General features: G+C 39.5%; 2 protein-coding genes across 2 annotated transcripts in view; both read left to right on the top strand.

Annotated features, from left to right (window-relative positions):
- The window catches only part of LOC105272231 (Hormone-receptor-like in 78), a 112592-nt gene that overhangs the window by 33240 nt on the left and 57654 nt on the right, over positions 1 to 21698 (top strand). The window lies entirely within an intron of this gene.
- Positions 3309 to 7468, top strand: LOC105272230 (uncharacterized). Its single transcript, XM_011314249.1, has 3 exons — positions 3309 to 3845; positions 3936 to 5764; positions 6234 to 7468. Exons 2-3 carry the CDS (start codon positions 4232 to 4234, stop codon positions 7374 to 7376), a joined length of 2676 nt encoding a protein of 891 aa, XP_011312551.1. The 5' UTR covers positions 3309 to 3845; positions 3936 to 4231; the 3' UTR covers positions 7377 to 7468.

Below are 21698 nucleotides of genomic sequence, written 5' to 3' on the forward strand. Positions count from 1 at the left end.
CGCCAGGGACATTCGTGCTCAAAGTTTGAGGAGCATTCAACGCTCAGGTTGACTTTATGAGCCTGATGAGGTTGACCATGTTAGTCATAATGGTCCACGACATTATGTGTTATGCAAAACAAAAGCTCAATTAATTCGTGCCCGAATTTTAAGCATGGTACAAGGATCAGGTATTCTGATGACCATCAGCCAACCATTTATTTTCAATTTGCTGGAATTTCCATTCAGCAGTGAGATTTGACGCAGATGCTATTCATGCATTCTCTTTTATAGAGAATATGGCTCTCTAGTAGTTTGTCTACGTCAAATTGTACTGCTGTATTGAAATTGCAGCCAATTGGGATTCTGTCACGGAAACGTGTCCACATGAAGTCTTACAGGTGTATCAAACATGCAGCAGATTGGGTGTTCAATTCAGTTAAATTGAGATTTCTTGGTTATTGACTGGAATTATTTTCCAAGCTTCTCCTGCTCTGCTCCTTTCCTTTCTTTTTATTGCCTTTCCCCTGTGCAGCTAATGTAGATCCGATCCGCGGGGATGAATTTTCATAAATGATTTGCTTAGGGATATCAATTTGCGTGGACTCTGGAGAGAGACCCCTAGCCGAGTTACCTTCGTATTATACTCAGTTGAGGCGTGAAAACCTGGGATTGGCTCGGCGTTGTATGCCTGATATGAAGCTATAATTTTTAGCACCCACTATAAAGTATTCCGCCAATCAACTGACAGCGGTGGCCGAAATGGTTAAACCACTCGGTTGGACCTGTGCGGCGCGGATTCGCGTCCAGTTTAGGGCGATGAACGAAAACTTATACGCTCGAGAATCATCGTTCAAACACTCTAAGCACATCTGGATGGCCTTGTGGAGAGCCATTTCCCTCTGCCGGCCCATCCATCCAAGTAACTCAACGGAGAAAAGTCCACAATATCACATAAGAGGATGATTGTGAATGTCAAGGGGAGTAACGTGGCTGAATTCTTCTTCAATTCGTATGATCTACGATTTGAAAATTGCTGTTCGACGATCGGTGAATTTTGGCGCAGCGGAAAAGAGGTGAAGATATTAATGGTGAAAGCAAGAGAAGTATCAAATCGCAACAGGATGAAGACTCCAGAATCTGACAAAGACAATACACCTCAACGAGCACTCACAGAAGATAATCTGGTTTTACCAGTCCCGAGAAGGATTTTTAGCAAGCCCAGTGGCTCTGGACAAACAACTACAGCATACTTCCTTCGAAGACAGAATCCAGCAAACTAATCAATCGTCAATGATTCTCGGATTAAACCATTAAAATCAAATTCTCTTTAGCAGTATAGTGAAGAAGACAATGCTCGTTCTTTAGAAAAGACAGTGCCAGAATTGACTTAGATGATGTTCTTTTTGTTGATGACAGTTCGAAAAACGTCTCGGGATAGACCTTCAAAAAGGCAAATTGCAGCTATGGGCAGACCTATACAGATGAAGAAATCAATCAACTCCACGATGAAGAAGCCCGTGAACTTTACAGACGAACCATTAGAAAGTCAGTTGAATGAACATCTTGATGGAATCATTTTCCCAGAAGCCGTTGCACCAGTAAAAACCTCTAAAAACCTACTATGTAAAATAATGCAATAAAATCAGAATTTGCGAATTTTTGCGGAAAATTCCCAAAAAAAGCAATTTTATTTAGACAAAAAAACAGTTTTTTTGAAAAAAAAAACAGAAATTGATAAACTGATACGCGAGCATCTGTCATTTCTGGTATGATTGTTTTTCCCCTATGTTCTAGAAATAGTCACACCGTACGAATTCAATCTCCAATGTTTTGAGAACTTTTGCAGGTTCTTGGTGTTCAAACAGTTGTGACTTGTCACGCTGACAGTCAGCTGGATGTTCAAGAAGGAAACTGTTCAGTACACCCGTCCACAAAATCTGATATCTGATATGTGAATGTACTTCGGTGACATTTTCCACGGCTGCGGTTGTGCCTGGAAAAATTTTTTTTCTTAGTGTCACATGGCATTGTGGGATATATTACAAATCCAATAGAAGTTTCTAAGCTGCAAATGAAAATTAGTAATATGAAAACATTGTTTTTAATTGAACTGGATATGCTCTTACGTATCATTTGTTATTTGCGTTTATTCTCTTTCTGTTTCTCTTGCCAAATATTTGTATATTCCGAACTTATGTCCAGAAATTCGTAATAATACATTGTTCAGGAGACTAAGTAAGACCATCACAATAAATGAAATAACACTACGAACGTAGATTACGTCGTAGAGCGCCATCCTTCGGGTATCACTTACCACTGGTCAGTCAATTGCAAAATGACTCCGAAATTATCTCAAGTTTTGAATATTCGTCCGAAAGAGTACGCCATAGCTAATGAAATTATACGCCAATATTCAGTCAATTTCATAATTACTCATTTCGCCTGGAAAACGGTGAGTTCTCAATAGCTCACGTCTACAGTAATCTTAGAAATAATCCATGTTTGGTGAGTATTGCCTAATATAATGAAATTTGATTATGTATTGGGGACAGAATTATTATTCTAGATGGTCCACAATTGAAATACAGTCAAAATTAACGATATTTTAGATATCGCCACATTTACGAGAATTGTTTGCTCAATTATTAAAAAGTGATGAGATGAAAAAATGGTGAGATTACAGAAAAATGATGAGTTCTTCTAGCTAAATCATACATTTTCCCCACAAATTTGTAAATACTCAAACGCATTGGACACGAACAGTTAGAAACTAATTATCAAGTTTTTAACCTCAAAATTATTAATTGTCAAGAGAAATTGCACCAAAAAAAACGAATATGTCATTGTTTTGAGAAAGCACAACAGTCCTAAATAATCCGCCTCTACAATATGGTGTTAAAGTTGTTAACATAGCAGTTATCGTGTCAGTTTTATACGTGAGTGAGGGCCTTATATTTCACATTCCACGTTTGGAGCAGTGTTTTTCGTTACGGCGAAGGCAAGCAGCGGAATGATCGTCTGTGAAGCCTCAGATTATGCCCGTGATGTAATTGTATTAACCATTTGAGGGAAAATTACAGTTTTTAGCTGCTCACAATTAAAATACCATTTCAGAGTCAATCGCATGTCAGATATAGTCATATTCAGAGGAATTATTCGCGCGGTTATGTGAAAGATTTCGGCGAAAATCAACTATAGAGTCACTTACAATTTATCATAAGCTCTGAGCAGCCCATCGAATGGACATTCTATTGTATTTGTTATTCTATAACTGAGAATAACAATTTATTTCACTTTCTCTTTTCACTGTCAATAATCAGCCGAGTGATCTGACATTAAGTGAACACCCATGGAGGAGCAGCAAGAGTGGGACACCCACAACGAAATATCCCTGAAACGCCGTCGAGGTCCGAAACGAATCTACGATGTGGATAAAATTTGGGCTGTGTTGACTGAATACAAGGATGAAATAATTGATTATCAGACAGGCCAGGTCAGAACATTTCGATCGATTCCACATGTTTGGACAAAAATGGCCTTCAAATTGGAGAAAATGGGACAAAATAAATCTGCAGAATCCCTTTACACATATGTGTCATGCAATCAAGACGATATTCGTGTTCACTTAAATCCCAGCTATGAGAAATACAAGAGAAGTGATAAAATACTACTAGTAGAAGAATCCGAGGATTCATTATCACGTTCCGTAGTGCAAGAGCGTTCAAAGGTGAAAAATGCCATTGAATTCACAGGCGCAATTCCTCTTTCGGAGTTCAAAGCCCTTGTAACAGAGCGTTCCACTTATCTGAGGGATCGAAGGACCGGCGATATTTCGACACGTTACCGAATGAAATGTCTCCCAGGTATTTTCTTTTTTTTTCAATGTTAGATAATTCAATGTCTCATATTTCGAACAATTAGTGCTGAAATTTCCGTTACTTGTTTTCACGTAGACAGATATCAACGCAGATTGATGGATTTGATGTGGGAGCATGGTCGGAGCAGACATGCGTTCATGTTCGGCAATCATGACGTTAATAAAGATGTGACTTCCGGACATTTTACGGGGACTTGCAACTGTGGAGCAATTTTAAACTGCTATATGTGCGAAAAAAACAACCTGGCATCTTTTCGATTCGAGATCCAAGGAGGAGATTCACAATTAGATTGTGGCAAACGCCCCGTGTGAGGAGAGATTCGAAAAGAATTTGGCGAAAGATTGAAAGACCTTGTTCCTCATGTGCTCCGAATGCAAATGGTCAATCAACTCATGGAAGACGGTGACTCAGAGCCTCCACAACTTCCTTCATCACCAGTCTTGAGAATGATCAAGCATCAGACCCTAGCAGCTGATCGTCTACACCTAGATCCTGTCAAGGCGCTCCAAATTCTGAAGGCGAGAGAAATGAAAAACGAAATTTTCACCATAAGATGCGATCCATTTTATATTAATTATTCTACTGAGTTGCAGCAAAAGATTCATCGTCGAATTGCCAACAAAGGTAATTTCTCTCTCAAGATCGATGCCACATCGGGAATAACTCGAACATTTAGAAGAATTGACACTCATCACACAGGACCAATTCACCTTTTTTCTGCTGTAACACAGACTCCCAGTGGTCAGCAAATCGCCTTGGGCCAAATGTTGACTGAGTCTCAGGCTGCTACGAGCATTGACGAATGGTTGACCGAGTGGTTGGGTACACAAAAGTTGCCGTTCCCTAAAGAGGTTGTGACAGATGAAGGCCTGGGACTGCTTGTTGGGTGCATTCGGGCTTTCACTGGGTACAAAACTGTTAATAGTTACGCCGATGCTCTTTTTGATATCAGTGATACCAATCGACTTCCAGCCTGTTACATTAGGCTTGACGTTGCCCATTTTCTCAAAACTTATGTAGCAATGTTAAAAAATTCTAATAAGTCGTTGGGAAAATACTACAAAGGAGGTATTGCAAAATTAATTATGGCACGTAACAAGGAAAATGCAGAGATTATTCTTCGGAATCTTCTGATTATTGCTCAGAGTCCAACATGTGGAATGACCGTGGAGGGTTTTCCCTCATTATGTTCTCATGCAAAAGAGAAAATGGAGAAGATTTTCACTCACCATAATTTCGAGAACTTAACATTTCCATCTAATAGAACAGAGACTGATGCGGAGGTTTCAACCTCCCCAAATGCACGATCAAAAGCAGTTCAGCCTAGTTTGTGGAAAGATTGGGCTCTGGAAATCAATGGAAAAATTTTGGAACAGATTGAGTGTGTTGCTGGAACGATAACAAATGAGCTTTACTGCCCAGATTTTTCCAAAAAACTTCTCAGTGATATTAAATGGCTGCCGTTATGGAGTTGCATATGCAGAGATGAGTTCGGTTTTGGAAGAGTCCCAGCTTCAAGTGCTGCCGTGGAAAGTAGTTTTAATATAATTAAAACCTGGCTCCTCGCTAAAATGAAATCTCCCAGACCGGATTTGTTCATCACGCTCCATAAACATTATTTGGATGCTCAATCTATCCTGGTAGGCACTAAGATGGACAATCATATAAAAGGACGAGACGAAAGCGAAAATCGGGATCTGCAATTCGAAGTCGCAGAAATAAGTCACGAACAACAGACTGAAGAGATTGGTTCTGACCTGACAGGCGATGAGGGAGGGCTTCCTGGTGAGCAGCCAATTTATCACAGTTCGCCAGTATCATCAGATAATCGTGGAAATTTCAATGTCGAAGAATGTCTAATATGTGCTGCAGGCCATTTGCCGACTGGAGGGCACAAATGCGAGGTATGAATTCAATAAATTCTTTGACTAATTAAATTGAGGTACATTTTCAGCTACAACCAAATTATACACTGAAATAGTATCCTCATTTGTTTCTCCCTAGATGTTTATTTTGAATTGAATCTAATAGAATTGACTAGATTTATTTGGGAATTTCTCTATTCATTTACTCATGTATAATTATATGCTCACTCATCGTTTATGCGAAGAACTATAAATAGCAGTGTTCCGAGGTTTTGAATGATTAGAAAAAAAAATTACGCTATATCGACCTCCAAGTCATTCATCTATCTATTTATTGTATTGAAATAATCTATTAAGGAAAATGAATAGAACCAAAATTTATTTTCGATAGTGATAAAAGTATTAATTATTACGAATATAAGGACCAACGGTCGTAAAATTGATGAAATGTTATTTTTTAATCAAGAGCTTCTATATATGATGCACCTTGTCCTTTTTCTTTTTTTAGAAATGTAATCTTCCTGTTCACATCATCCCACCGTGCTCTGTTTCTATTGGTGATGAAGAGGGATATGGGGAGAAACGTCTCTGTAATGGTTGCAATAGTAAAAGAGAGAAAGCAACCACTCGACTTTGCCGCGATGGTCAAGAGACAGGAGATTCGAAAACTGTATCAGGGAAGAGGAATTTCTCATATTTGAAGAAGACTTATCCACCTGATTTTTTTACTCCGAAGAAAACGTTAGATACAATTCCAGTGTTAAAAAAGGGGAATGATCCATCATTGCGTGCCATTCGCGTAAGAGGCAAACGTATTAACTTAACGAATACAGACATTTTTGATGCGTTGTTCCACGCACTTTTAACTATGGCTTTCGATCTTCCTGATTTTATACAATACCTCGAGCAGCACCGAAATCACAATGCCCTTTTTAGAATGATTCACTATGTTTATACATCAAAACGAATTAGTCAGACTACTTATGTCAAAAGATATCATGTCCTAGCGCCACATTTATTTAATGAGACACTTGGACACCATGAGGTTGATTGCGTTGTCATGAATTGTGAATCTGACGCAGGTGAAATTTGTGAAAAATTGATGGAGTCTCTATCCCTTCTTGAGAGAACAGTCATTTGTGATGGCGGATGTTCACCGATTACGCTACAACCCTGTGTATTGAAAGTATATCTCGACAAACTGATTCGACTCAACTCTGATTTTTTACCACTACAAGAAGATATTGAAGAAGTCCAGACAATCAAGTGTCCACATTCATGCTCAAGAGACGCAAGTTCCACCATCGCCATAAAGGCTCCACTCATTCTAATTCAAACAATTCTTAGCTCAGCAAATCAACAACAGAAAATAAAACTGCATCAAATTCCTAAGCAAGTTAACGTGTTGAATATGGAGAAACAGTTATTCCTTCGAGGCATCGTAGATTCTGAGGCTCTGGAGGATTCGCCAGTGGCTATACGATCTCAAAGGTTGATAAAATTCATCAATGGGAAATGTTCTGCACATGTGTTACGAAACAACTCGTGGTTTACGATACAGGGCGGTGAAAAGACACGTCTTTGTCGCGCAGACAAGACCGTTCTTCCAGTGCTTGTCATATACTCACAGGGGGGGAAAGATGAGAAATAATGGATTATGAATGGACAGTTTTCCACTCTGAATAGAGCTTATCGTATTTACTTGTATTCTATTTTCCATGTATACCTTCCTGTTCATCGCATCTTTTCTTACCGTCTCATGTTTCTCAATTTCACGACAGAAAATTTAACTACATGTCTTACCTTCCTCTTTATACCAATAAAGTAAATAAATCACTACGGTGTCTCATCACTGATTAGCTTTCACACTAACTATGCTTGGGTGAATTATACATGAATATGAACACTTAGCTGAAAGCCATCCGACGATAGTGTTTCTTATAAACTTGGGAAGACTCGCTTGAAATACGATTGATATTTTAGTCAATCAAACTTAGTCAAGAACATTGACAACATTACATCTTCATTCTCTTCTAAGAAGTGAAGTAACTGTGAATGAGAAGCTTAGAGGATTTTTCGGGTTTGGAAATTGACAAAAAAATGATCATATAATCGAATAACTTTTTGGCACATTTATGAATAAATAGTATAAAACATCTACTATAATCATTGAACATTGGAAAAATAGACTAACTAATTGCGATTTTATCATTTTTTACGAGTTGAATCATAACGTGTGTATCGTAATGTAGTAATAAACGACCAGAGAATGTAACGTGATCGACATTCATTTCCAACGCGTATATCTCAATCTTTAAATACTCAAGCACGTACGTACATGACAAATGTAGGATGAACACGAGTTTTCGGTGATTTCAAGTCACGTTTGACATCATAACGATGCCAATCGTTATGCTGTAAACAAAAAGTCACATAATGACCAAGAGAGCGTTTAGAAGAGGACCCTTTTCCATATAGCCACCCTCGTTCACTCGGTGGATCGAAGTGGATTATTCCAACCAGTTGAAAACTTTCTGTCATCGCTGCAAATTGTATTCGAGTGGGAATATCAGATAACATGACTTTGTCTGCATCCCCAAATCCAGACCAAAGTTCAAAACATACAAAATCTTTTCCAACACACATTGTACTTTCTGTTCTGCCAGAAATGCATCCAAATTTACACGATTTTGGAACTAAAATCTCTTCCTCAATCGCCTTGGGATCCTCTGTCATAAAAGTTTGGAGTGATAATGAATAAAGATAGTGTTCTTCTCGATTTATAGAACAACCAAATTCACACGTCATCTTCTCTTCAAAACAGGGAATCCCAACGAACAATTTCTCATACATATTCCTGATCATAGTAGAACATTCTAGTTGCAACTGATATTTTTTGGAGCATAATTCATGTTTCTTCATTGGAAAATGGTTTTTTAGGATCTGAAAACGTTTCTGCAGAGTTCTGCTTGTGACAGTTCGGGTTTCTGCAGTATCTTTTAATAAATCGAGGAACAGATTATCTTTTGCATGGGCATGAACGACGTTATTAAGAAATATTTCGGAATGAATTGCCGCTGATAAAACAAGCTGAAACAGAGCATCGAAAGGACATGCCCAGATGATTTCGACTTTTTGGTTATTATTGGCTTGTATCGCTGGAGTAATTGCTTCCAACTGTCTCAATTTCTGTTTCGTCGTGATCTCATGGGAAATCGTTTTATTCCTCCAATTTTCGCGACTTTGGGAATCGATTAATGTACTAATATTTCCTTGCTGAGAACATTGAAAACACAAATAATGTCCTCTGAGATCTTCTTTTTTACCAGCTATGAAGATTGAACATTTATCCACTTCGTGGACAGACCGATGACAGTTCTAAAAAAAAGAGCATGCAATTATCGATAATTTCTGATCATGTCAAGTTTTTCAGAACCTTTGATAGAACTAGTTTTACCAAACAAGGAGATATTTTGGTATCATGGGGCACTTCAATACGTGAACAGCAAATCAGCTTCGATCGTGAGAGAAGAAATTTTGAAAATGCAACAGAAGATGCTGATGTCTGATTCGATCCATCTGAATTAACCATAGCAGAATCATTGTTGTTAGAATCATGTGATGCTGCATCTCCAGGTATCTCAGGAATACAGGTGCTCTTGTTATTAGCAAGATTCTCTCTCTCTCATTCGTCATCAATTCATGATTATTTGGATCAATAGACTTGTCTATTATATTTTGAGTCATCTCAACAGTATTCTCCGCACAGGAAGAGGTTATTATTTCGTTCAATTCAGATTCTAGAGACTCCTCAGTTATATTCGGATTCATCTTGGCATTTTTTTCTTCCCCACATGGAGAAGTTGATGATTCATCCTCATCAAGCTCAAGCGATTCATCACCTGTACTCTGAGTCGTCTCAGCAGGCTCTTCATCACATAAATCGGTTATTGATTTATTCACGTCCGGTTCAATTGAAATAATTTCCTCGACTTCATGTATTGTTCTCTCAGATTTATCCAACCCGATGGTATCCTTAATATGACCATCAATATATTCCTTATGCTTTTCCACGAAAATATCTGCTCTGATGGGAAATATTGCTTCGCTGAGAGTTCTCTTCAATTTTTCCACCTCTTGTCGAGCTGGGGTAATAACTGCTAGATTTTGAACAGAACCTGATGTACCTGAACCGATACAACTCCAGACCGGCAGCCATTGCACATCCTCCATAAGTAATTTTGAGAGCATTTCCAGCCTGTAAGGGCTCTTCTTTGATGGGTTTCCTGGCTGATTCGCTATGGATTCTTTCACACCAGTTAGTATCTTGTGTCCCCAAGCATACCATTCATTTTCAGAATCATTATCACTCTTTATCAATAGCTTATCACAATTTCCCCCATTGTCGACAACAGAATTATTTTCTTCCATATGAAAAATGTCGCAGGTAGCATCCTTATGAAATCCTCGAAGGAAGGTTTTCTCATAATCACTAGCAGAAGGAGTACCATCTGGAGATGCACCTTCATGACGACTCAGTGAGACAGTGAACAGTGCCCTAATCAGATTTCCAGCTTCCTCTCGTGTTCGACATGCCATCAAAGCTGCTATCGCCTCTTTGTAGCACTCGATTAAACGTTGATCGTTCAACATTTTGAACACCTCTGTATATCGGTGCATGATGAAATTGGCGTCAATTCGTACAGCACAGCATGTTTGATGAGGAGAGTGAAAAAAAGAATTTAAATATTCAGTTACATTCCGGTGTCCTGAGAAAATGCGAATGCATGCTGCTGTAATAGAACTTTTCCCATCGGTTACAATTTCATCTGGAATCCTGAGCCCGTTATCCTCTACCCACCGATTTAACCAATTAGCGATGCGAGACGTCTCGGCACTTTCTGACAGCATTTGGGTCAGACTTATCCCTCCTAGATCAGCAGCAACAACATGATAAAATATCACTGGGTCTGAGTGTTTTACGGGACCTTGAACCGATTGTATTAATGTTGGTTCTCCGTTAATAATGAGGCGTAGATGACCTTTTGCTTGCAGTGATCGATATATAGAAATTTGGTGCAGAGTGGAATAGCAAATGGTGAAGGGCTCTGGTTGGATAATTGTCAGTTCTCCGTGCATTTTGAACCTTTTGAGGAGCTGTAGGGCATAAATGGGATCATCATGGAGTGTATCTGAGGTCCAAGGCCTTTGATTCTGGTTTCGCACTTCCTCGCAGTCTCCTGAAATTATATCTCCATCATTTTTCTCTGACTTATCCCATTTTCTTTTTCTCCCAATTGGCTGCTGAATTGCTCGTGTGAACCGCATTCCGCATCTCAATCCACCTCTTCCTCTCGTGATGATGCATTCAAATTGAACGATTGCTCCTCTTTTTCGAATAAAACATTGAATCTCAGATTTACAACTACAGCTACCATTCACTTGGCCATAGATCTCTGCGTGAGCATCAAGGCTAAATGTGTTGAAATCATATTCACACTCAACACGAGTATTCTTGTTCATCAGTGTACTTAAAAACGCTTGGGTTTCCTCTGTAAGTAGATAAAGAATATGGAGATGAATTTGTGTCAAAAAATTAAATAAGATTATAAAAATCAAAGCAATCGGTCAAAATAATTGAAAAATTGTGAAAAAATATTAAAAAAATGGCAACTTTCTCTAGAATATCAATTTAGGTCTTTGAGAGTAATCAAAGCACGTCTAGGGTGTAGGATGATGACTGAAATGTCAGGAAAATGCTGTCAGATTAGAATAAATTCATGAGAAAGTTGCACAGAGTGCAGAGTGCCTTTCAGACAAAGTTCTTAAAACCTTGACACCAAAAAAATGTGAGCATATTTTTAATCATCGAGGCAGTTCCAAGAAAGTTCGCAAAATTGTCAAGAAGTCTCGAAAGTTTGGAATTATTTTGAAGAAGCAGAAAAATGCCAGCAGACTAGCAAAAAGATTCGAGGGAAACGACACTGAAGTTAATGACGCTCATTCTGCCTCAGCAGCCCTCACAATCTTCGACCTCCCCTGAACTGAAAGCACTCAAAGATTAATATCCTGAAGCTATCGACTTTGAATTCTTAACAACTTGAGTCCCCTCTATTTCGTCAGGACGTGATTGAGGTCTTCTAGGCACTAATTGAGGCTCGAGATAATGAAGAAACAGTAGAATTAACCCTGGGAATCAATTTCTGAGGTTCGTCAATCAAAAAAGAGTTTATGAATTTCGATGATGATTTGGTACAAACTCAGACTGCCTCGTTGATTATGTACCTGGGAAAACCCCCTTCAAATTCTCAAATGAATATTATCAAGTCTCCAAATAAATCAACTAACCTTCTTTAAGATATTTTCGTTTATATACTGCTGAACGCCCCTCCTTCCTTCTGACCACTCTTTCACGCTCAACAATCAGTGATTCAAAATCATCAGCTGGTACTTCAACAATCACTCGAATTGTCCCATCATCTCCAGATTCGGAGACCTCCAAAGTCGAATTTTGTAGGAGATTAGATGACTCGTCCGGATCAGCCTCTGGTTAATTACTATCATTGCAATCATTAGACAGCAAATCTTCCACGATGTTGTGTCGATTGCACGCTACATGTGAATACATGGCCAAACTGGTTTTTGGTTTGATTTCTGGAGTATCCACATTCAGATCCTTTATTCTCGCGGTGACGATGTCAGCAATCTCCTGCCAGATTGGTGCACTCTTCTGCACAGCTTTATATCCGTTGGCTCCTTTAATAAGGATCTCCTCCTTTCTTTCGATAAAAATCTTATTCATCTCCTGTTTCGAAATGAGGAGCTTTCTCCCTTTTTTGAGCGGAGGTTCGTCTCCGGGTTCGTGCTCGTTGGGAATTTCTGGTGAGCATCTACAATTATTACGGTTCATCGTGTCGAAAAAGTAAAAACCTCATATGTACTTGAAACAAAGAAAAACAACTGGAGATCATGTGACGATGGGAGATTGTAACAATACCTATGAACGATTCGGGGGATCTCAAGAGAGAGGTGGCAATCGCAATGGTGCCAATCACAACAATTTTTTATAATGGCAGTTAATTTCCGCGCTAGATTTTGATATTTTGAATCCCAGGCAGTTGATTTTGCATAACTAAAAATGAATCGACTTTTTTGTGCAAGTCATTTAAAGGTGCATTACAGAGCAATCTTACTCGATTAAATTAAATTGATAGTAAATATTCATACTCTTGATAATTAAAAACATTTATACGAAAAAGTTTGCACCTCATTTTTTTTGTGTGAAGATCGAAATAACGATTGTCAATACATTTGAAATCGTTTGTAGGTGATATAGTTCAGTGTTATCAGTCTATCGATAATAATTCATGCAATATTAATGCATTATTTGCCTGAATTAATTACTGAATAGGGAATATGATTGTTTTATGGAAAATTTTTGTGGGGTTCGCAAATTCTAGAGGCATCGATTGATATCGCACGATAAATAGTTCATGGAATGATGACTCTGAATTGTAAATCACCTACAAACAACTTCGAATCTATTGACGACGCTTATTTTGACCTTTAATAATTTCTGCTTCAATGAAATAAATCGAAAATGGAGTGCCAACTTTTTCCCATAAATGATTGCAATCAATCACAAAATAAATATGCACTTTCGATTTGATTTGATGAAGTGCTAGAATAGAGCATCAAATGATCTGAATAAAAAAAAATTAATTTCTCATCATGTGGAGCCAACTACCTGGGGCTTATATCTAGGGTAGACGATTTTCTACATTGAGGATTCGCCGAGAGCGCGGAGACGATCAGGAATTTGACTGGACGATTCTTTCTACATATGTTGCATTAAAAAAGATATCATTTGAAAATAAAGCACCGTTTCAAATTATTAGTTGCGATTGCATGCCTATTTTTGTGATTAAGTTCTTAATGCGCGGAAATTTGTCTCTGCCTAAAACACACTAATGAATGTTGTAAACATTTCTGTAGACTGAAAAGCAATAAAATAACCTCAATAAAAAGTATTTACTAATGATGCTCTGTTTGATTGACACAGAACCATTGTTAAAGGAGTTGTGGAGATGGTATTATGGCGATTAATGAATTGAACGAGCAAATTGAATAATAAAAATTGAAAATCATAAATTCTGAAGCAGAAAAAAAAATTAACAGGAAGTTTCTGGACAGATTGAGAAACAAGTAAAACTAAAAATGCCAGGCCACCAGATGGCTGAGTGTGGTAAAATTCAAAAATTAAAGTTTCCATCTTATATTTGGAATTTACTCGCCTACAAATACAATTTGATTTAAACAATTCAGAAACCAAAAAAGATGATTGCCTCTGGAAACTTGCTAAGAGTTATCAAAATACTTGATCTTGATATCCAGAACAAAACACGGTCCAGAATTAATTCGAGTATAGCAAAGCACATATCGTTGTGAAACATAAATCGATGAAATGCAATTGTCTTATGACCCTGATAAAAAATTAGAGTTCCGATTCAGCAATCTACGAAGCACGGTGTTAAATTCAGTAATATGTTAATATCTTACAGAGGAGGAAATCAATTCTACAGTTCGTTGACAGAGGCGAATACAACTCGACTATAAAATACCATCAAATAAAGTATAAATTCTGAATAACCCATCGGATGAATATTTTAAAACAGAAAATATAAAATGATAGCAAGGTACAATAATTGAAGGGACTCTTTTTTCGAGTGGAAAATTCGTTTTGTTATTATTTATCAGGACAAAATCCTAAATTTTGATGAAAAAGAATGAAAAGTGTCAATAAGCGTTCCAACAAACAGTTTAAAGAGACTATCACGTTTCTGATCTTATAGAAGTCCCGACCATTGTTGATTTTCATTGCACTTGCTAAAATGCAATTATTTGCTGAATTAAAAAAAATGACAGTTCTGGTTTGCGCACTGCTCCTTTTTCGGTATCAATTGGGTCTGCAAAATATATAGGAGTGGTGAACTTTTTTCCACAATACAGAAAGCATAATTCATAAATGCCCCTTCCCCAATTGAACTATGGGATTTTCGTATCAGAATAAGAAAAGCACATGATTAGCCCATTATTAACCGCTAGTGAAACCCCCTGAATGATGCAAGGTGGCTTGCTAATTTCATGGGGGTTTAAGAGTGTACGACCGATGATCTCGCAAAATGAGACAGATTGGGGCAAGATTACTAGATTATCTAGGCTATGTCCGCGTTCAATGACCGGTCCATTTTATTGTATTGTCAAAATACAATGACAAGATTGCATGCTGACAGTCACGGGCACACCTGATCTTTGTACTCTGCTCAAAACTCGGGCAAGAATTAATTGAGCTTTTGTTTTGCATAACACATAATGTCGTGGACCATTATGACTAACATGGTCAACCTCATCAGGCTCATAAAGTCAACCTGAGCGTTGAATGCTCCTCAAACTTTGAGCACGAATGTCCCTGGCGATTGATTTTGAGAACACTTATTGTTTGTGATATGTGATGTTTAAAAAAAACAAGATGGCGACCACTGATAGGTTGTTATCAGTCATTGATATACTTGATCCTTCTGCTCTGCTCAAAATACCGGGCACGAATTAATTTACCTTGTGCTTTGTATAACACATAATGTTGTGGAACAGTATGACTAAAGTGATTAACCTCATCAGGCTCATCAAGTCAACCTGAGGGTTGAACGCTCTTTGGACATTGAGCACGAATGTCCTTGGTGCGTGACCTTGAGAACACATATTTTTTGGAATACCACGGTTAGTAAAAAGAAAAGATGGCGACCGCTGATAGATTGTCAACAGTCATTGACACACTTGATCCTTCTACTCTGCTCAAAATATCAGGCACGAATTGATTGACCTTGTGTTTTGTATAACACATATTGTTGTGGAACAGGACGACTACCATGATCAACGTCATCATACTCATCAACTCAACCTGAGGGTTGAACGCTCCTCGGACATTGAGCACGAAAGTCCTTGGTGCGTGACCTTGAGAAAGACATATTTTTTGGAATACCATGATGAGTAAAAAAAAAAGATGGCGACCATCAAGGGTTGGCTGATGTTCATCAGTATACCTGATCCTTGTACCATGCTTAAAAATCGGGCACAAATTAATTGAGCTCGTGTTTTGCATAACACATACTGTCGTAGACCATTATGACTATCATAATCAACCTCATCATGCTTATCAAGTCAACCTGAGGGTTGAATACCCCTCGGACTTTGAGCACGAATTTCCCTGGTTACTGATTTCGAAAACACATATTTTTTGGGATACCATGATGGTCGCAGAGGAAAAGATGACGACCGCTGTAAAGTCGGTAACAATCACCACTATACCTGTGGCTACGACGTTTCTAACTCCAATTATGTTGTAGCACGTACAACACACATAATTTTTGCTTATCCTTTCTTGCTGTAATCGCTCATTCCATTTTACTCACCCCGAATTGCAATTTTCCCCTAGATCAGTCATTTTTTCCTCGAAGGGTTTTACCCGGCCTTTTCCTCCGTATTTTCTTAAAGCACGTTAAAGACACATAATTGTGCCCCGTTCTATGCACCAATTACTCCCTAATTCAGTTTTTCAACCCCTAAATTCAATTTTCCCCGAGAGGGGCAATTTCTTGCCTATCAGTCTCCCCCACCCTTTCCGCCCCTTGTCATATCGTAGCACGTATAAAGCACATATTTTTGACGTAACGATTTCCAAATGCAACCCCTATTTCCCACCCCTACCCATAACTTCGAAAGGGATATAGCACGATTTTTTTTATTTTAGCACCGAAAAACACATAAAAAGCACATAATTTTGACCCAAAAAAAAAACACATATTTTGACCTTGTCCTGCTAACTTTATGGACGTAACTTATTTCACCCTTCATCCCCCCTCCCAGTCTGAACCTCGCTACCCTATTCCACCTCTCCTCCCCCCAGCGCTTTTTCAGGTAACTTGGAATCCCTGCCACCGCTACTCCCTCGTACCACCTGTTCAGCTCTGAGCTCCTATATTTCTCCCATCTTTCTATCTCCTGGTTTGCCCTTTCTAGCTGTAATACTTCCTCAAAGTTTTCCATTTCTTCTCTCTCCCCTGCCCTCTCTTCACCTCTTTTGGACAGACCCCGGGTTACTCTAAACTTTCTCCTGCCTTCCTCCCACTTTGAGACTTGGGCTGCCTCCTTCCTCCCTTCTATTTCTGTTAAACACTTCCTCGCAAACTCACTGCCCCTACTCCTCCTTAGCTTCTCTTCATATTTCCACGCCCTTTTAGTCGCTCTCCCGGTCATTTTATGCCTTTTTAACTCCTCTCTTACCAGCTACCCTGGTGTGCTCCTACTTAATCCCATTACCCATTCAAGATATCTTTCGTGCATCCTCTCTATTCCGTCCCATTCTTCCCAGCCCCATATCTCCGCCCCATAACTCAGTACCGACCACACCAGTGTATTAAACATCCATATTCTTTTCTTCCAGTCTTTTTTGAATCTTCTTTTCCCTATACTCCACACCGGGCCCATCACCTTTCCTGCTTTCCCCAGCCTCTCCCTTATGTTACTCGCTTGACCTCCCGTGGTCTTGAACCAGTATCCCAGATAGCAAAACTCTTTCACTTCCTCCACGACCTTACCCGCCATTCTCCATAAAACCCTTTCCCCTTCTTTTTTAGCCCTTTTCCTGAACACCATGATCTTCGACTTCTCCACATTTATCCTCAAATCCTTTAATTTAATGTACTCCGCCATTTGCCCCATCATGATTTTCATACCTGGTTCGTCTTCCGCCATGATCACCATGTCATCCGCGTACGCTAGCGAGAAGATTTTCGAATTTCCCAGCCCTACCCCTCCTTTCCATTTTCCTCTCATATATTCTTCCAAGTCTGAGATCAGAATGTTGAACAGGATTGGGCTCAGTGGACATCCCTGTCTCACGCCTCTTGCTGTCCAGAACTTTTCGGAGACGTAGTTACCTCGTAAACCTCCTTCACCCTCTCCACCAATCCTTCCTCTATCCCTCTCTTCTTCATTACCTCCCATAACACCCCACTGTTCACCGAATCAAACGCTGCCTTGAGGTCTTCGAACAGCGCCACAAGCTTCCCTCCTTCCTTCTCCAGCTGTTTGCTTACCAGGTAATTCAGCACATAAATATTGTCGGTAGTCCCCATTCCTTTCCTAAATCCTGTCTGATTGTGCGGGATTATGCCCTTTTCTTCCACCGCCACCTCTAATTTAATTGTTAATACTGTTGCGTATACTTTGTACAGGGTGTTCAACAGCGTAACCCCTCTATACTCTTCTACCTTCTTCCCATCTCCCTTTTTTCTGATTGGCGTCAGGATTCCTTCCGACCAGCTTTCCGGCCAACCCTCTCCTCTCCACACTCTGTTGCAGATTTTCCAAGCCTGTAATTTCATCTTCTCCCCTCCTTCCATCCATATTTCATTTTCTATCTCGTCCTCTCCTGCTGCCCTCCCCTTCTTCAACCTCTTTATCGCCTCTTCCACTACCTCTCTTGCTATTCCCTCCTCTTCTGATCCTACCATTCTCCGTTTTTGCCCCCTCAGCCTTCCTTTACCTTTACCTTTACCTTTACTCTTATTCTTATTTCCTCTATCATATCATTTGCACTTCCTTCCCCTTCCCACTCTGTTTCCTCTAGTTTCCTCCTCAGTAATTCCTTTTTGTCATTCTTCCATCTCCCCACTCTGATCGGTTTTTTGTTCCTTTTTTTCTGTTCCTCAGGTCTCCCCTCCCCTCATCGGCCAACTGCAGCACCAGTGGGTAATAGTTTGAGTCACACCTATCTCCTACCTCCAAACTTCTGATACCTTCCCTACCCTTCTCCTCCGTGATCACGTAGTGTATTACCGACCTCTTACCTCCCTTCTCCCACGTGAACTCTCCCTCTGTATCCCCGGCGCAGTTTCCGTTCATAATCGCCCACCCGGTCTCCTCCAATATTTTAATTAATTCTGCGCCGTTCCGACAGCATTCCCTCACATCTTTCGAGTTCCTAGAGGCCCTTCCCCCCCTATCCCTCCTTTTCTTCCCGTTTTCATATTCAAATCCCCCCCAATATAGATTATCTCCTCCGATTGGTCCTCCATGATCATCCTCATTTTATCCAGCTTCTTCTCCGCGTTGTTGTTTACGTACACTCCAATTATTCTTATCCATTTACCTCTGTGGACCAACTCCCTTTCCAACCACCCTTCCATGCCTTGTTCTATTGTCTCCACCCTACCCCATGTATTTTTGCAAAGTTCCTTCCTGATACCCATTGCCATTCCGCCTATCCACCTTCCTTTCTTTTTCTCTTTCCTCCCGGTTTGTACTTTCCATCTGTAGTTGTCCGGTACCCTTCTACCTATCCTCTCCCACCCTTTTTCGTCTAGCTACGTCTCCATTAGTACCATCGCGTCCCAGTTCTGCAAGCTTCGCCAGAACTCCGGGTCCTTGTTTTTCAGGCCGTGTACGTTCCAGAAAACTACCTTCCTCCCCTCTCCTTCCTCCTCCCGCGCGTTTACCTCTTCTATTCCCTTTGCCTTTTTTCCTATTCCCCCTGATCCTCGTGTTTCCTCTGTATTGCCGGGTGTCCTTCCGCTCTTGCTCTTCCTTCCCTTGCCAGCTCCTCATTTCTTTCCACCCTACCCCTACCCGCCTCATCTCTCACTCCTTGGAGCTTCTCGTCCCAGGTTCATAATTTCCTATTAATCCAGATCCTTCCTCTGCCCACTCTTACTTCCTTGTTTTGCCTCCTTTCCTCAGATGCCAATTTCTCCAGTTCCCATTGTATTTTTCTTTCTCTCCAAGTCATATCTCTTTCCAGTATTTCTTTCCTACCTTTTAGTTTGGCCCTATTCTCAAAGATCCTCCTCTTTTGATCCTCGTCCTTTCGATCCTCGTTCCCTCTCCCGTTCTTTCGCCTCCTTCCCCTTCTTATCCGTCTCCATCCGTTCTATTTTTTCCCAAAGCTGCTTTTTCTCCTCCGCCCATACCTTCTCTCGCAGCAACCATTTCTCATCTGACTTGTTCAACTCCTCTCTGGTCAGTTTCCCCTCTTTCTTGACCGCGGATACCGCCTTCTCCAGAGCCTCTAGCATGTCCTTTTTGAATCTTTCCAGCATACGGTCGACTGCGCCTACCATTTTTTTCCCCTCCTCACTCTCCATATCTTCTTTCCTTTTCTTGATTTCCTCTTCCATCTTATCTCCTTCCACCTTTTCACGATTCCTCTTTTCACCCTCCGAGCCTGAACCGCTTGTTCTATCTTTCTTCCAATAGTCCTTCACCGTATTTCCCCGGAATCCTTGTCTTTCCCTCTCCAATTTCTCTCTCAGTAACTTCTCGGGCCACGTTAGTCTGCCTCTCCTTTTCTTTCCTATCTGGTTATCCTCCTTTATCCCGTTCACCGGCTCCACCTCGCCGTCCGACGTGTCCGTTCCTGTGTTCGTCACCGACTCATACACCAACACATCCGCTGCCAGTCCTCTTACCTCTGTCACCGTCTCCGATTCTTCCTTTTCTGCCTCACTCTTGCTTTCCGCGCCGGCTTTGCATACCACGCTATCCCAGTACATATTTCTCCTTTCGCAATCCTCTATCTTATCATCCGCTTCCTTCTATGCCATCACTCCTCTTTTGTCAACTATCCTGCTTTCTTCCTTACCTGCCTCCCTCCCTCCTTTCCCTCTGCCTTCCCCTATTCGCCCATTTTACTCCTTTCCCGCCCTATTTCCCTTACTTCTGCCCACGCCTCTCTTTTTATCCCTTGTTTTACTGAAGCTTACCTATTTACCACTTATGTGCTGTTTATCTCTGCACCTTCCGACCCCAAACCCTCCTATCCTTTCCCGTTTCACCTACCTTCGTCACCCTAACCTCACTCTGCCATACACACCGCCGTTATACCTTTCCTTTCACCCTTTCCTCACTTCCACCCCTTTCACTTACCCTTCCTTATCTTCTTCCACCCTTCTTCGCCCTTTACTAGTCACCTCCCTGAATAACACCCACCTTACCCCTGCAACACTCAGAAAAAATTCCCAGATTCCGCGGCTCTACGTCTACCCTCTCGCAAACCGGAAACGGAAGTCCTATTTAGGTATTTAATTTCGACTGAACTAAAATTTTTAATTTGGTTATAACATTCAAATGATTAACATATTAACAATGGATTCCAATTGTTAAAGAGTAATTCACAAATATTACGTTATTTAGGTAATTAATTTTAACTGAACTAAAATTTTTAATTTGATTGTTATATTCAAATCATTAAATTATTAACAATCGATTCCAATTGTCAAAGAGTAATTCGCAAATATTAGGTTATTTAGGTAATTAATTTTAACTGAACTAGAATTCTAAATTTGGTTGTTATATTCAAATCATTAAATTATTAACAATCGATTCCAATTGTTAAAAAGTAATTCACAAATATTGGGTTATTGAGGAAATTAATTTTGACTTAACTAAAATTTTTAATTTGGTTGTTATATTCAAATCATTAAATTATTAACAATCGATTCCAATTGTCAAAGAGTAATTCAGAAATATTAGGTTATTTAGGTAATTAATTTTAACTGAACTAAAATTTTTAATTTGGTTGCTATATTCAAATCATTAAATTATTAACAATCGATTCCAATTGTTAAAGAGTAATTCACAAATATTAGGTTATTTAGGTATTTAATTTCGACTGAACTAAAATTTTTAATTTGGTTATAATATTCAAATGATTAAATTATTAATAATTGATTGCAATTGTTAAAGACTAATGCACAAATATTACGTTATTTAGGAAATTAATTTTAACTGAACTAAAATTTTTAATTTGGTTGTTATATTCAAATCATTAAATTATTAACAATCGATTCCAATTGTTAAAGAGTAATGCACAAATATTAGGTTATTTAGGTAATTAATTTTTTAGGTTATTTAGGTA

Source organism: Fopius arisanus, unplaced genomic scaffold, assembly GCF_000806365.1.
Source record: "Fopius arisanus strain USDA-PBARC FA_bdor unplaced genomic scaffold, ASM80636v1 scaffold00150, whole genome shotgun sequence".
Taxonomy (NCBI): Eukaryota; Metazoa; Arthropoda; class Insecta; order Hymenoptera; family Braconidae; genus Fopius; species Fopius arisanus.